The following is a 15,117-nucleotide window of genomic DNA, read 5'->3' as shown; positions in this document are numbered from 1 at the left end:
GAAAGTATATAATTTTTTTCTTTTTTTTTCTAAAGCCAGTAATGAGAAGTTAAAATGATAAAAATTATTTTAGAAACTCCCTTTAAAGATGCAATGTGGTGAGACTCCATGAGAGATACAAGTTTTTTGGAAGCTTGCAGGATGGAAATTAAAGCATTACTTGCTGTGTTTTGGATGACATTCCTCCTTTCCCGCCCAAGACAAAGGATCTATTGCAGTTCTGTATCCCTGTACCAATTAAATTCCTTGTAACCTAATTTATTCTAGACAGAGCGCATTTTTCTATTTGCATGTGTTCTGTTATTGTGCTACTCATAAATTCTCAGTCTAGAGAATAACCTTTACAAAGGATGAATAAGAATTTTCTGCATTTTATTATCTTCAAAGTTCCACTGGTGTTTTGCATTTTTGGAAAGTAAAAGATCCAAGGTTTAATGTTCTCCATGATGCTGACAAATTATGTTACAGGTCTTACCTTAGCAGTTGAAGTAAATAGGGACCATAAAGGCTCTTCTTCTTCATCTTCTGCTATTATTTTTCCTGAATAATGAAGCAGTGGAAACACTGAAGAATTGGTTTCGTTTCAGACCACTTTAGTCTCTGTTACCTCTAACATGTGCAAATTAAGTATATATTAAGAATGTACATTTCTTATTGAGTGATTGAATGGGACTTCTGCTATTGTCAGTAAGTTGCTTTCATAATTTTCTATGCATTATTCTAAAAATTGACTTCCCAGTAAATTGTCCGATAAAGCACACAGAACTTTTTATCTGTTTTGTAGGGCTGTGACTCTCAAATGAGCATGTCAGAAGTGTCCTGCAGTGAAAGTACCTCCTCTTGTCAGTCTCTGGTACATGGCTCAGCTCCAGAAATCCTCATTGGCCTCCTTTATAATGCTACAACTGGAAGATTATCAGCAGAAGTGATAAAAGGCAGCCACTTCAAAAACTTGGCAGCAAACAGACCACCCAGTGAGTGAAAATCTTTTTTCATCCTAATGCTTCTGTACTGGTGGGGCTCTTGGTAGCAAGGACTTCAATCCTATCACTTAGTCTTACCCAATCAAAATGAAATAGAGCAATCATCAACTAATCTGTTTCATGTTTTATATTTCTAGTCAGTTGGGAAATAGCAAAAATCTAAAATTCAAAATATTAATTGTAAGTTGACAAGCCTGTTTTAATTTTTCATGATGACTGACTAATAAATTACCTTTATCATAATGATTAATTGCTAAATTACTAATGCCTCACATCACAGGCCAAGAATAAAAAGTCAGTGTTTAAAGAGAAAGTACATGCCAGTTAATATTAATATAAACACTCTGAACAGTTATTGCCGTTCCTAGAGGGGTTGATACTGCAGTCATTAATTGCTTATGTGCCTGTATATATGTAGTAATCTATGTAACTTGGGAATGTCAGTGAAGACAACGGAGAAACCACTTGAGACCTTTCACATATTTACTGTACAGAAGGAATGTTCACCATCAGAAAGGACTTGAACTGTGTGTTGAGGCATTTGTTCAAAAATACATTTTTCTGAAATATCTGTGAACTTTATATACTTCTAAACTGGGGCCAGATGGAATGTCACACACAGAGAATGTTATTACTCTCTCTAGTTCTTCGATACAGCTTGAGAAAGTTCAGTAATGAACTTCTTTAGAAAAATATTTTTTATTGTTTTTAAGATGATGAGTCTGATTTACATAAGTGGTTATGAGACTTAGCTACCTGTTCCTTTTGATTTTGTCTGGAGGCTCAGGCTTTAGCCACTTTTTCTGTTTCTTAAACCAAATATTGTTATGGCACTAGCAGATTATCTGGCACTACTGGGTTATGTAGCAGGCTGCCAACATTTTTTAAGTGGTTTGCACATCTCTCTTTGTCTCCAGAGTTTAGGAAGTAAGCCAGACGACCTGATACTGGTGCTCTCTCATCTTTCCTGCTTTCTCAACCCATGTTTATTCTATTCATTAATTGGCTCACCTTACTCTGCTTTGCTTTCTCTCTACTTTTGACACTGATGGAGCCAGACTTTGTTGGCATGGCCAGAGAAGGAAGAAAGATGAATCTCTAACACTTTTGAATAATTAGGGTAGCTGCCCCAGAGTCACCTATTTGGAGATAAGGTATGGAAATAGATGGGGAAAGCCAAGGAGGTCCAAGGACACCGGGTTGGGAGAAGGAATGAAAGGGAGAGAAGACCTGGAGAGAGGGATCATGTGTTTCCTTAAAGCAAAAACAGATGCTAATCATTCTGGAATCTCAGAGATAGGCAGTTTTTATTTGATATTTAGAATATGCAAGTTAGGAGGGGTTCAGTACTTATTTTGAAAACAGAGGTGTTCATTCCCTACTATGTTAATTCCCAAAATATGCTCTGTGGGCCCATGCTGTGTAGCTAATAGTTGTGTGTGTCAATGGGGTGAAATATCTGTTTCAGATTGCAAGAAAGCAGCATAGAAATTGGCATGTAGCCCTGTAATACCATGTTCTGTCTAATCTTTTTGGAGGGAAGATCTTTCATGTTATCTTTTATCATCTTCTGTGAAGGATAGGGGAAAGTTTTGATCTTCATAATAATAATAGTCCAGTTCTGTTTAGGCAAATGTGGGTTCAGAGTTCTGTTTTTTCTTAGAAAACTGCAAACTAATGCACTTTCTGAGCCTGGTAAAACCATGCACAGGATATTGTGGAATCCAGATTTCCCCTGTGGGTTGTTTTGTGCCTCCCCCTCCCCTCTGCCCAGTAGTGGTGCCATCTTCTTTTAAACTCCTGGACCCAGGTGCATACCACTGCCCTTTCCAAACTCCTTGTTGAACAAATTGTGGACACCTACCAGCCTCAGTCTGTGCCATCATTTCCTCAAAATGATAACTAAGGCCCATAGGGATGATGATGAAATGTTCTGGTCAGATTTGTTTTTCAGAGTACCAGTGGTGCAAAATCCTGAGAAGTGCTGAAAAGTACATGAGCAGTTCAGTTTTCATTCATGTATTGAGGAACAATGATAGAAATGGAAGCAATTATTCTTTCCCACATGCGATCCTTTCTGTAGTCTAAGGGTTGTGAATCTATGAATTTTTGTGAAGTGCTTCTGCAGCAAATATGAACTGAATACTAAATTTCTACTTCTTGGTAGTACAAACTCCTCTGCTGCATATTTATATGTTATAGGGTAACTAATTTAACAACTGAGTACAGACCAATAGGCCAGATCCTGCAGGTGATAACAGTGGATGTTGAAATGTGTCTTTGTTTCTCTCTGTGACAATTAATATTTTGTCTGAGAAAAAGATGCTTCTTAGTATTCTTTAAAGTTTTGTTAAAATGGGGTATGAGCTTTTGCATATTAAATGCATGTGTGTGTCTGGATGCACACACACATTAAATCCATAAATACATGGATTTTAACAAGTGAGATCTTTACATTCTAAATAGAGACCCATAGTTGATTTTTAGATATAAGTGTCCCTCAACTATTTTTAGAGATTAGATCAGAGTCATTCTCATGCCCAGGTTCATCACTACTCAAGAACTAAAGTATAACAGTCAGATATCAGTAACTATAAAAGCTAAGGGCAAACCCATCTTTGTTTTCAGTTCAGTGATTTTTCATTTTATTGCTTTTAATAGGTGCAGTTTAATTACTATGTACAGTTTTTCTAATTATGCTGGAGTTTGCATGAAAAAGCATAAGGTTTGATAAAAAGGATACAGTGATTTTTACCCAATCTGCTACAACCTAATCATTTGCATGATTCTTGCTTTGTTGAGTGTGTTTTAGAACCCAGTGGGTATTAGTGCTAAGATAACCCATTATGTAAGTGGTGTAATTTTTGTTGAAGATTACACAAAATCTGCACAAAATTTTCATTTCATTAAATTTTACCTGACAATCCCTTTGTTCAGTCCTTTTTCTGATCCATGCTGCTAAGGTTTCGTGTTCTTCCACTCCAGTGAATAGTGTTTCCTCTTAAACTTTAACCTTTGATCCTCTCTCACCCAACTACTGACATCTGGTCATTATTTCTTTTACTGCTTTCCACCCCCTGTTGTCAGACGGACTGTTCTGTTGTCTAAAACACTTGATAGGTGGACAGGTTTATATAATCCGAGGTGAGTTCCTGTAGAAACTAATTGGATGTTGTCTTTTTCATGCAAAAGAAAATGTGCCAGCAGTAAAATTTCCACGGCTGCCTGCCATATCAGTTTATAAATGTATATGTTTATTTTTTGTGGCAATCTCTAATGCAAAAGTTGCATTTATCTCTGATTATGGATGTTGGGATTTCAGTGTACCTGCAAAGTGAGAATATTCAATTTGTTTCTTTTTACATAAACTCCAATCTTTAATTCATATTATCCATTAACGAGAATAAGACAGGAATAGAGAACGAAACACAAGATTGTTTTATACGGTTTTATGTTGCCTGTCATCAGATAACTTCATGAAATGTGCATCTGTCTGCAGGAGCATGGTTTGGTGCTTCTGGTCAAAGGAAAATAGAGCTTTAAAAATAAGGGTTTATACCCAAATGCTAATTCCTAATGTGTGCTAACTACATTACTTGCATCAGCTTCTTAAATGTACTGCTTAAGAGTACTGTACAAACTACATTTTAAACAACCATCTTGAATTATGCAAAAACTTGTTTCTCTTTAAACATGTATTTAATGTATTCCTTCATTAATCTAGGAATTAAGAGGGGTTTTGTATTGTGTAAACTTCCATCTTTGAATGAACTTTGCTACATTTCGGTCTTCAAAATAAATAAAACTGAAAAGCCCAAAGTGAGAACCGCATCCATGCAGAGATCATTCTTAAGCATTTTATTCTGGCTGTTTTGATATAGTCACTGTGTATCAACGTTACCTTTTTTTTTTTCCTCTTCATTAGTTGCCTTTATTCCACTTCATTTATTCATATTCTTTGAAAATTCAGTGGTATGCTTTATAGTGTTGTGCCTGCTTGGAGCTTGCTAAGTGTTAATGCAACTTAAGTTTGTTAAGACTAAATAAGGGGGATCAACGGGAAGAGGATTATGAGGTATACCTTTAACTTAACCCATGTACATAGTAATGAAGCTAGTTAATTTGTTAGTGTGTTTGTAATATTTTGCTTACTTGTCATTTTTCCATGTGTCTAAACTAAGCTGTGTTCAATTGTCCTGGTATACACCATATCCTTGTTTCTTCTACATTCTCCAAAACTTTTGTTCTAAGATATCTGACATTGCAAATATGATTTATTTTGTAGATACGTATGTTAAGTTAACACTGCTGAACTCGATGGGGCAAGAGATGTCCAAATGCAAAACTTCCATCCGCCGAGGACAGCCAAACCCAGTGTACAAGGAAACTTTCGTTTTCCAGGTGGCTCTGTTTCAGCTGTCGGACGTGACACTCATACTGTCTGTATATAATAAGCGCAGCATGAAGCGAAAAGAGATGATAGGGTGGATTTCCTTAGGTCTCAACAGCTCAGGAGAAGACGAACTCAATCACTGGACTGAAATGAAAGAATCTAAAGGACAGCAAGTGTGTAGGTGGCATACTTTACTAGAATCATAATGGATGGTAGGAAGTGTGGTCATGGTTTAAAGGGACTTTGTTCTCCCGAGAAGATGATCATCTCTGGTCACAATCAACAGATCTGTTACAGGAGTAAAAAAACAAAAATTGAGGTCAACATTCCATCATAAAGAGTGCACAACATGCAAAATGGCGGAATTTAATATACAATCTTCACTTAGTGTCATAAACTTCCTTGGTGTCAGAGAAGCCTGGCTGTACACAGATACGTTAGCAGTCCCTTCCCTATCCACCTGATGCTGTATTTGTTTGGGTTTGTTTTGTGGTTTTCAATTCAGAAACATTTTGTGTAAGGTTCTTTGAATTTATGTAAGCTCCTCCTTGTGTACTTTTTGTATTGCTTTAATACTGTAGCTTCTGACCTGCCTGCGTTCAGATTAAAGGTCAATAGTTTGCACTTTGAGAAAAAGTTAATGGTCTGTCTAGCAAAAGCAAAAAAAAAAAAAACAAAACCCATTGGTGAAAGAACACTTAGTAATATAGTAAATAGAAATATACTGTTGTTTTACACTGAGTTTCTTTCCAGGAGCTTAGTACAAGTAAGTTTTGAATTTTTGATGTGCAGTTGGTTTGAAAAATACTAGCATTTGGGCATCAGGTGAACTTTGACATCGAACTAATGTTTCTTCAATCTGTGACAGGAACGAGCTCTATATATGGCATAAATTGGGTTTTTCCCTCTTGCCTGTACTTCTGCCTAATCCAAAGAGACCAGATCATTAGTTTGGTCCCTTCCAAAACTCCTTAGACAGGTTGTACTGTAAAACTATGTAACTTTCTGTTGAAAGCACTTCCTGTATTCATGTATTCCAATGTAGGAAGCTCATAGAGCACGACTTTACTAAAATATATTTTCATTAAACAAATTGATACAGATTTCTTTAAAATGTCAGCAGTTCGAAGTTAGGCTGAAAGACTGTGAAGGAAGGTGCAGCAGTTGAACTGCTCTGAATGAATGTGAAATACTATGGCTTTGCTTGAAGCAGGTGTGAGTCTCTTCTGAGCTCTTTTAGGAACTACCATATGCTGTTCACTGGAACTAGAGAGCAGACAAGGAGTTTTTACCTTTCTTCTTGAAGAAGAGAACATCAGTAAGTTGTATTTCTAGTGATTTTCCAGCAATTGAATGAATGTTCCCACACAAAATAGAAGTTTGCTTTGCTTGTGTTCAGGCTGGGAAACATGGCTTTCTAATGATGCAGATGAGAAGTTGCAGTATTACAAGAAGGTTTGCCATCAGATAAACACTTGTGGCATCCACCAAAATTGGGGGAAATATCAGTGCTTCTGAGATTCCTATTTGCCCCAAATGCTTTAGCTGGACTAGCGCTGATTTATTGACTGCTGAATCTAATTCATATTACTGAAATTGTGGGTTATTGAGTAAACATATTTATTTTTAAAAAGCTTCCCAATTCAGATATTCTTTTTGCCGGTAATGAATAAGCTCTATTTATTTTTAATTGTTCCTGTATGGAAAGCAAGCTTTTTTTAATTATTATTTTTATAAATGATGGTGATGTCTTACTAATATGGGACCTCACTGACTGTTGTAGCACTTGGTGGGTAGAGGAGCAAAGTGTTAGATTTTGCTGAGAGAATTAGTGTTAGTCTGGGGTGTTCTCATTAGGACAAGTGTTTTTCTCTTGAATTTCTTTATATTGTCTTTGAAGAATCCTGACCTTGCGTTATACAGGCTGTCAAGTACAGTGAGATTGGTGACGGTGAGTATGCTGTAATAAAGATATTTCACATGGTTCTCAAATTCTCTCACTACTTAACAATTGCATTAAGTCCTTTTGAAAGTATATTATAATTCCACGTGTTGGTTTATTTGATGCCTTTTGATGGGTTTATTTTCAGAGCCAGGCTTTCGGTTTTTGTGGATTTAAAGTTTTAAACACTATTACAGACCTTTTCGGGGTTTTTTTCCTTCTGATATTGCGCTGCTGCTTCATTTACAGAAGCTTTATTTACTAAATACAAATAATGCAAAAACTTTCTTTAAACAGGAATGGTCTTGCAGCAATACTCTTTCAGTCCTTTTTGTTGATCAGTTTGTGAAATATAATGTTGAGCGTAGAATTTAATAAAAAGTCAACATTAATTTTATATGCATAAGGAAAATGCTCAGATTTTCACAATCCTTTCAGTTTTCAATATAATAGAAACAATGACTTAGAAGCTGTTCAAAAGCAGTTTTTCCTAAATGTGGAAGTGTTTTTATCCATTCTCTTTGTGGATATTTGGATGCTCTTTCCTGAAGCTGAAAGTTGTCTCTTGGTGGTTGTCTCTTTGTACAGGTTTTGCTATGTAAAATAATGTACAATATTTAACAGCAAGAACTGAGCCAGTTAATTCTAATGGAGAATGTACGTAACATCACCACTGAACAAATGAAGAAGTCAGTTTGGAAGGTGCAGCAAATAACCTCTTACAAAACCAAACTAAACAAAACCGTGTCATGATGTGCATTTCTGTTTGTAGGTTGATTTGCATCAGCTTTCCATCTAACCGTTTAGATTTTAAGGCACTGAAATCTTAATTTAGACACAGCGCAGATTTATAGTAGTCCGTGTTGGGCACATTAGGGAAGAGGAATCTCTCTCTAGGTCACACGACTTTTCCTGAAGTATCCAAGACCGGTCTGTGTTTCACAGAAGCAGGATTGATTTACTTGGATCTATACTGTACAGAGCCTAGGAACTCAATGTATAAAGAATGTAAATGAATGTTAAATTTTGAGGCAGTAGAATATGGATTTGCCATGCAAAACCAGTCACACCAATAATTGGATTCGTCTTGGGCTTTTTGTGAGTTAATTGTAGTACCAATAGCTGTCATGTTGGTTTTTTTTCCTAGAATCCGTTCTTATTATTTGATTTGTTTGTAATTTTGTTTTTCTTACTACTTATGCGAACCTATACTTTTGTATTTGAAATATACCTTTAGATATTGTGGATTTTTCAAACCTTACATAAGGGCTTTACACATACATTGTGTTTTGTGCATTCAGTTAGGTCATAAGCACGGAACAGAATTTCTAAAGAACAAAGTATCAGTAACCAATTAGAGACACTTGTGTTTTCCTCAGAGTTGGCTGTGGTTTTTTTCATAGCTTTTTGTTGTTTGCCTTTGTTCAAAAGTACAGTAAGCACTTGGAAAAGATTATCAAGCTAATTACTTTTATGTGTACCAGTTTACCACGTAGAGATTGCAGATCTTGAATTGAATCTGTTTCCTGTCAGTGTAGCCTTAAATAATTATAGAGCAGTGACGTTCTTGCAGATTCTATTCTTGAAAATATTGCATCCTTTCTGTGTATGAACTATTTGGTTTAATGTTTAGAATGTTTCACGTAAGTCGTCTTAAAGTATTATAAATGTAAAAAACTTGGTTAGTTCCTTTCTGTGGTAAGGGCAAGGTTGTGAAGGGCAGGATAGCCAAGCATGATATCACTTGAGCTGAAAACAAATTTTATGGAATTTACTGTGGGACATATTTTTCTCTGTAAATTTTTGCAACGATTCGTGATGACAGATGTAGTGTCAGCATCAGTACCTTCCAAACTGTCACACCTTTGGAGCAACTTTTTTGTTGTCTAAAGTTTATGTTTTTGATTTATTCTCTTTTCTCCCCAATGACTTACTCCTGCAAACTCCCCAGCACCCTGAGAAGCTGTCTGTGGCAGTCACAGGGCCTTAGAAGTCAGGGACATTCTGCACCACTTACTTTAAGGTACTGGTGCAAAATTTCTGTGCCCTGTACAATTCCTAAAGATTTCTGAAATTAAAACCATCAGTTTTAATGTAGTGAAGAAGAAGAAGAAAACTTCTTTGAGGGAGACATTTTAATGTAGAAATTTAATATAGATTACTCTTACACATACCAATTCTAAAAAATTTCAGAGGTAAAATCAGGGAATGAGGGTTGAGGGAAGGCCTTTTGGCCTGAGCTGTTTCAACTGGAAACTAACAGCAGAATGCCCTTTTGTTGAACTGAGCCCTTTACTTCCTTATCACACCTCTCTGGAGGAAAAAAATTTGTCCTGTTTAAAGCAGTCTTTAAAATTATGGCTTGTCACTTGTAAGACAGACTGACTTCCTCCTGAAGCTGAAATCTCAGTAACAACTAAACATCCATTTAGTTCTCCGACTGATGTGCATGCTTGCCTGCTGTTACTGTTAGTGAGAGGAGCCCATGGGCATCAACAGGAGAGCAGACCTCACCCTGAAAGTGTGAAGAACAATAGGATTTGCAGGTTAGAGAAGTAGTGCAGCATGGAACCTGCAGCACAGCCAAATGTGATTTCAGTTATGAATGAAGGTAGAAAAGCAAACAGCCGTATATTGACACAAACTTGTTATTTAATAATTCTCTCTTATATTTGTTTCTTCCTTTTCTCAGACTTTGAAATATTTTTAAAACTTAGTATTAAAAATGTTGAAGCAGTCCCCGAACACCTTGATAATTTTAACTGGAACATTCAGCAAAGTTTATTGTTAGAACGAGCCTTCAGGAATGTTCTGTGGTTTTGGTCTCTAACTCAACTGCTAGATTTCAGACTGCTTTGTTCTGATGATTGTTTTTGAGGGGAAAGTTGCAGGAGCATTTCCTTGTCACTGAATCAACAATGCCTGTTGAAGAGATGTCATCTGAGAGCGAGAGCATTAAAATAAGAGATGTCTTCATACAGTAGCGGTGGCAGTGACTCACATTCCACTCTTGGAGCCTTGTGGCCCTTGGAGGGCCCTACTCAAAGAAACTGTGACATGGGAATTGTGGGAGTTCATACATTCAAAGCAGCGCTGGTCTGTGTGGGCATCACGTGGCTTCTAAACTAGTGTATTTTACAGAGGTAGATGTTTTTTATTTGCCCAGGGTGAGTAGGGCAGGTGCCAATTGACCTGTAGTGACATGGATTAGTTTAGCCTTAAGAACTTATCACTGCCCCTCCTTAAGTTCAAGCAGGGTTTTTTCCTTTCTGCAGACTATGCAGAAATTTTATGCACCCAGTGTATCTGCTTATATTATGCCTACCTGTCAATATGGCACAGTTATGTTAGTGCTGGCAAGCTTAGTTCTTACATTAGGTGGTGTGACTGAATTAATAAATGGGCCTGGTACATGCTGGATCAGGTTTTACTGCTCAGGCTTACGCTGGTACCAATACAGAAGTAAGATCCTTCTGTGGAGGAGTGTGCCAGGAGTTAGGAAAGTGGGTAGTATTGCTCCTGTAGGAATGAAGACCAAGAAACAGCTATGCCCAGAAAATGGGCAAGGCTACCTTATAGCAAGAAGGAATCATTCACTTCCTAGGAAGCATGTGCTGATTGAGCTGGCATAAAGACCCTACTCAGGAGAGCAGAAGCAGTAATACCATAGCACTGAAGGAATACCTCATGGACATTCAGGGATGTAATTAATGTCATCCTTTTGTCTCTTATATCTGAGGACAAGAGTCTTGCCCATTTTATCAGTACAATTTTTTTGCTGTGTTTTGCGAATCCTGTGGACATTCACTGCGTGCTGAGGGTCTAAAGTGGATTGCTTTTTAACTTTTGGTTTATTTACAAAGCATGAGTTTGAATGAATTTACAGAATTAACTAGAAGCATTATCATAGCTTTGAGATGTAATCTCTAGGCCATAGTGCAAGCAAGGAGCAGGGCTTTGGAACAGTTTTGATAGTCAGTTTTGCAAATGGCTTATTATGACATTTTAAGAAAATTTCTAAGCAGTTGAATGTATTAGGGAATATTTACAAAAAAGGAGATAGAGCAATGATCTTTTTTTACTATACAGCTAGTTTGCTGTCCTTTCCAGTAAACCACAAGGTTCATTAGTGCTCAGTACTGTTTTGTTTACGATAACTGTTTTTAATGTGATTTTCATGACGAAGTGTAATTAGTGAAACCTTTTATTCAATTTTTCCCTTTCTTTGCTTTTTTTAAGGAGAGATTTCTCCTTATATAGTATATATACTTTCTTACAGAGCTTTCTTACCTATTTTTATATAAGATTTAACAATGTAAGATTAAATGCTCTATGAGCAAGCTATATCACTGTTAACACAATCAAAAGTGCTAATATAATGACTAAGGGCCTGAACCTTCTGCCTTTTACTCAGGTCCTGGTTTAACCAGATGTATTTCATGTTGTGTAGTACCTTTCCCTGTAAGTAGTTCCATCTATTTCTTGGGATGTCTCAGAGAAAGGCACTACTGACATGAATAACAGTGGTAAAACTGAGCCTCTTCTCCATTCTTAGTGGGACATCTGTCATGAATACAGGCTGCTGGCTCTGTCCCAAAGTATAGTTATAGATTATAGTTCCCTTGATCTTCAGTGATTTTGAACTTGTTTTTCTGGTGACTATAACCTAATAACTGATCTTAGTGAATACAAATATTGAATTGTGCTGTTATCAGCAAGATTATTAAAATGTATTTCACATCTTCATTCATTCTATCATTGGGATATAAGGATTTTGAAGCATTATACTGCATAGACATAGCACATATTCACCACATTTCTAGAAAGTATGGAAAATACAGTATGTAGCATTTTCTTGCATACTTTTATACTGCCTGTAAGTCACCGATGCACTCGGTGCCTTCCTTCTTTTATATAAAACTAATGCATAGAGAAACTAAAGTTATGGTGTGTAAGCAATGTCACTGCAACTGAAGAGATGTCTTAAACTGATTATTTCTAGTCCAGGAGGTTTCAAAGGGCAGTTCAGTTTAACACAGTGCTTTAAATTTCTTTGAATTTGAAGTTTTCCCCTTTCCTTCCTCACGCCCTGTCCAAGGAACTTCCTCATATGACTGTTTATTCTTAATTGATTCCTGTGTCTGATGTAAGTCACATGGTGTTAACCAAAGAACCAAGTCTGTTTCTAATTATTTGGACAAATAATGTTTGCACTTGCTATTACGTAAAAGACAGAAATGATATGATGGATCTCTGTTAACAAATACAAAATAGGCTTCTGTGAATGTGACTCCCAGCTGAGAATTCCAGATACCTCTTTTCTGACTGGATGTGCATTGTTGTATCAGTAGCAAAGTGTTTGGGTTGTATTTCATGGTGCATTTTAATCAAAATCCTATTACAGACAAAAATGTAAGTCAGTCAGTGCTGTCAAATTAGCTTGGTTTAGCCATGTTATACCTATATCTGAAGTGTGCTATTTTGAGAACAGATTTGGCTTTCCTGTGTCTGAAGTCCTGATATTGTACAATAATTATCTTGTGTATGCTGGTCTTACAGGAACAGACTGATGCTGCATTGTATGTACATTTCCTACCGGTATCCCTTCATTGTATAATTTATGTAATATAACGCAGTTTTCAACTACTATTTCAACCTGAAATTCCTTAAATTTCAGTGCATGTATAGCCTTAAATATTTAAGACACCAAGCACAGTTTTAATGGGAATAGGTTATATTTGCAAGTCCTGTTTGACACAGAAGTCAGAGAATTATTTTTATATATCAGTCAAAGATTGTAGAAAAAATGGGTATATTGCAGTCATCTTATCAACCATGCTCGTACTTATATGCATTTAAAAAAAAAAAAGGGCATTTTTACTAAGGTTTTTAGAGGTAAAATATCAGTGCTCATTTCCTTTCTTGAATTTATTTTGTTTTCATACTTTCATTTCTGTACAGAACCGTGGTGCCCTTAACTAATACCCAAGACTGAATTCACACCTATTTTCAGTATTCCTTGAGCTGCTTTTCTTCTCCGTTCCTTTTTCAAACTGAATAAGTGCTAATTAAAATTTCCCTAAAAAAAAAAAATTTCCCTTTTTTTTTTTCATTTTGACAGTAACATAATTAGAGCAAATGACTGTTTGCAGCTGTTTATGCAGCTTATTAAAGTCTTAGAAGTTTGTTTGAAGCTGTCATTATAATCCAGATGAAGACATACGTTTCATGGCATTTCAGTCCACAGCAGGTGAAAACGGGAGCTCTGGCGATGAACGTGCAGATCTGCACGTTGGGTGTCAGACTGTACATCCCCAGAGGGATTTATAATTAAATGTCACATTGTATCTACAGTATCTCCAGTTGTGTGTTGTCAGATTCTTGTTGTTTTGTTTTCTTTCTTACTAACTAGCAAAAAACTACTTTTATCATCTTTGTGCTGCTGTATATTAATCCTGAGGGTTTCCAGTGCGCAAGATCGGTTTAATGTTGTCAGTTCTCTTTCTGTGAAAAAAACCCTGGACTTTCAGCATACACATCCCATTCCTGTTCCGGGGAGAGCCAGAATGCCACCAGCTGGTTTTAGTTGTATTTACCTGCACAGCACAGGTAACTTTAATCCCAAGTTAGTTTGAGTGAAACATGCTATAGTATATTTTCAAACCATGGATCTGTCACAGCATTAAAACAGTCATTTTGCATATCTGAAACTTTGCAGCTGTGGATTTGTATTTTGTTTACTTCTATCTCTGTGAAATGTATTTTTGTCAGTTTGAGGACTTTGGATATTACAAAGTATTTTCTGTATGTGGAATCAGCTTTTTGCATGTGAATTTAATTGCTGAAAAGTATTTGAAAAAAAAAAGGAAAAATCACTTTTAAAACTGGTTGTCGTCACTTTCCTTTGGAATTCATTAGATTGTAAGCAAAACCAGACTTCACTGTTCAGAAGATAGTAATGCTTGGTCAACTATTGGAGCTGCTGTCTGCATTAAAAAATAATAAAATATTTTTTAATTTTGGCAAGTTAATCCTAGCCCTTACGCACATTTTGGCTCTGTTTACAAATTTCCTAAGTTACCCCAATTCCCTTTCTGTTCCTCACAGTCTTTGTTGATGTCATGAATCTTCTACTTAGAGAATTTTAAATTAACCAGTGTGATAATGTTCTAAAAAATATGATGTGTATACTGGCAAATAAAGACACACTCAGGTGATCATTCTGTTTGACTTGATACAGTTTTCTTTTGGGGTCATCCATTGTGATTCTCTTTGCTTCTTTGTCCCACATACACTTATCAGAAAAGATCTCATCTAACGTATTTATGTTTAACTTCTTTCTAAGGAATAAGCAGGCTGAAATAATTGAGAGTTGATTTAAACATGAACGAACACTTTCCATAAGGAACAATTATAATTTTACTGTGACCCAGCTTAGGTCTTCTGTACTATCCTCTGATGACTTTTGTGGTACCTGCTGGCAAAAAGGCTTCCTGGGCTTCCATGGCGGCTCAGTTTCTGAGGTGCCTGAATAAATGTGTGTTTTCATACCTATTAGCATGCATGAAAAAAGAAGTGTTAGAACCATTAAAGTAGGTTTTCCTATCCTAAAGGTAGGAAGACTTAGTGTAAAAAGCTTTTATTGTTTCTTCCCATTCCTGCAGATGAAAGGAGCGCAGCCCAGTGACCTTCAGCAGATGAAAGTGGAGGGAGGGGTGTGTTTCTTTGCTATACGATCCTGATCATCTGGACCTGTCATCATCTGTACAAATCTTAGGACTTCTGCAAATAAGAAAAAA

At 36.4% G+C, this 15,117-nt stretch overlaps 1 protein-coding gene across 4 annotated transcripts in view; it reads left to right on the top strand.

The window, feature by feature from the left end:
• The window catches only part of SYT14 (synaptotagmin 14), a 90,355-nt gene extending 75,817 nt beyond the window's left edge, over nucleotides 1-14,538 (top strand). For 2 of the 4 annotated variants that reach the window (XM_050314370.1, XM_050314368.1), the window contains 3 exons: nucleotides 785-974; nucleotides 4,071-4,127; nucleotides 5,269-14,538. In XM_050314370.1, the coding sequence (XP_050170327.1) occupies nucleotides 785-974; nucleotides 4,071-4,127; nucleotides 5,269-5,582 (561 nt within the window). In that variant the 3' untranslated portion in view covers nucleotides 5,583-14,538. The remainder of the gene's footprint in view (nucleotides 1-784; nucleotides 975-4,070; nucleotides 4,128-5,268) is intronic. The other 2 variants (XM_050314369.1, XM_050314371.1) reach the window with 1 other exon arrangement.
• The last annotated feature ends 579 nt before the right edge of the window (nucleotides 14,539-15,117 follow it).

Source organism: Myiozetetes cayanensis, unplaced genomic scaffold (assembly GCF_022539395.1).
Source record: "Myiozetetes cayanensis isolate MyiCay16 unplaced genomic scaffold, myiCay2020 scf2-11, whole genome shotgun sequence".
Lineage (NCBI taxonomy): Eukaryota > Metazoa > Chordata > Aves > Passeriformes > Tyrannidae > Myiozetetes > Myiozetetes cayanensis.
This window is presented reverse-complemented; position numbering and strand designations above follow the sequence as displayed.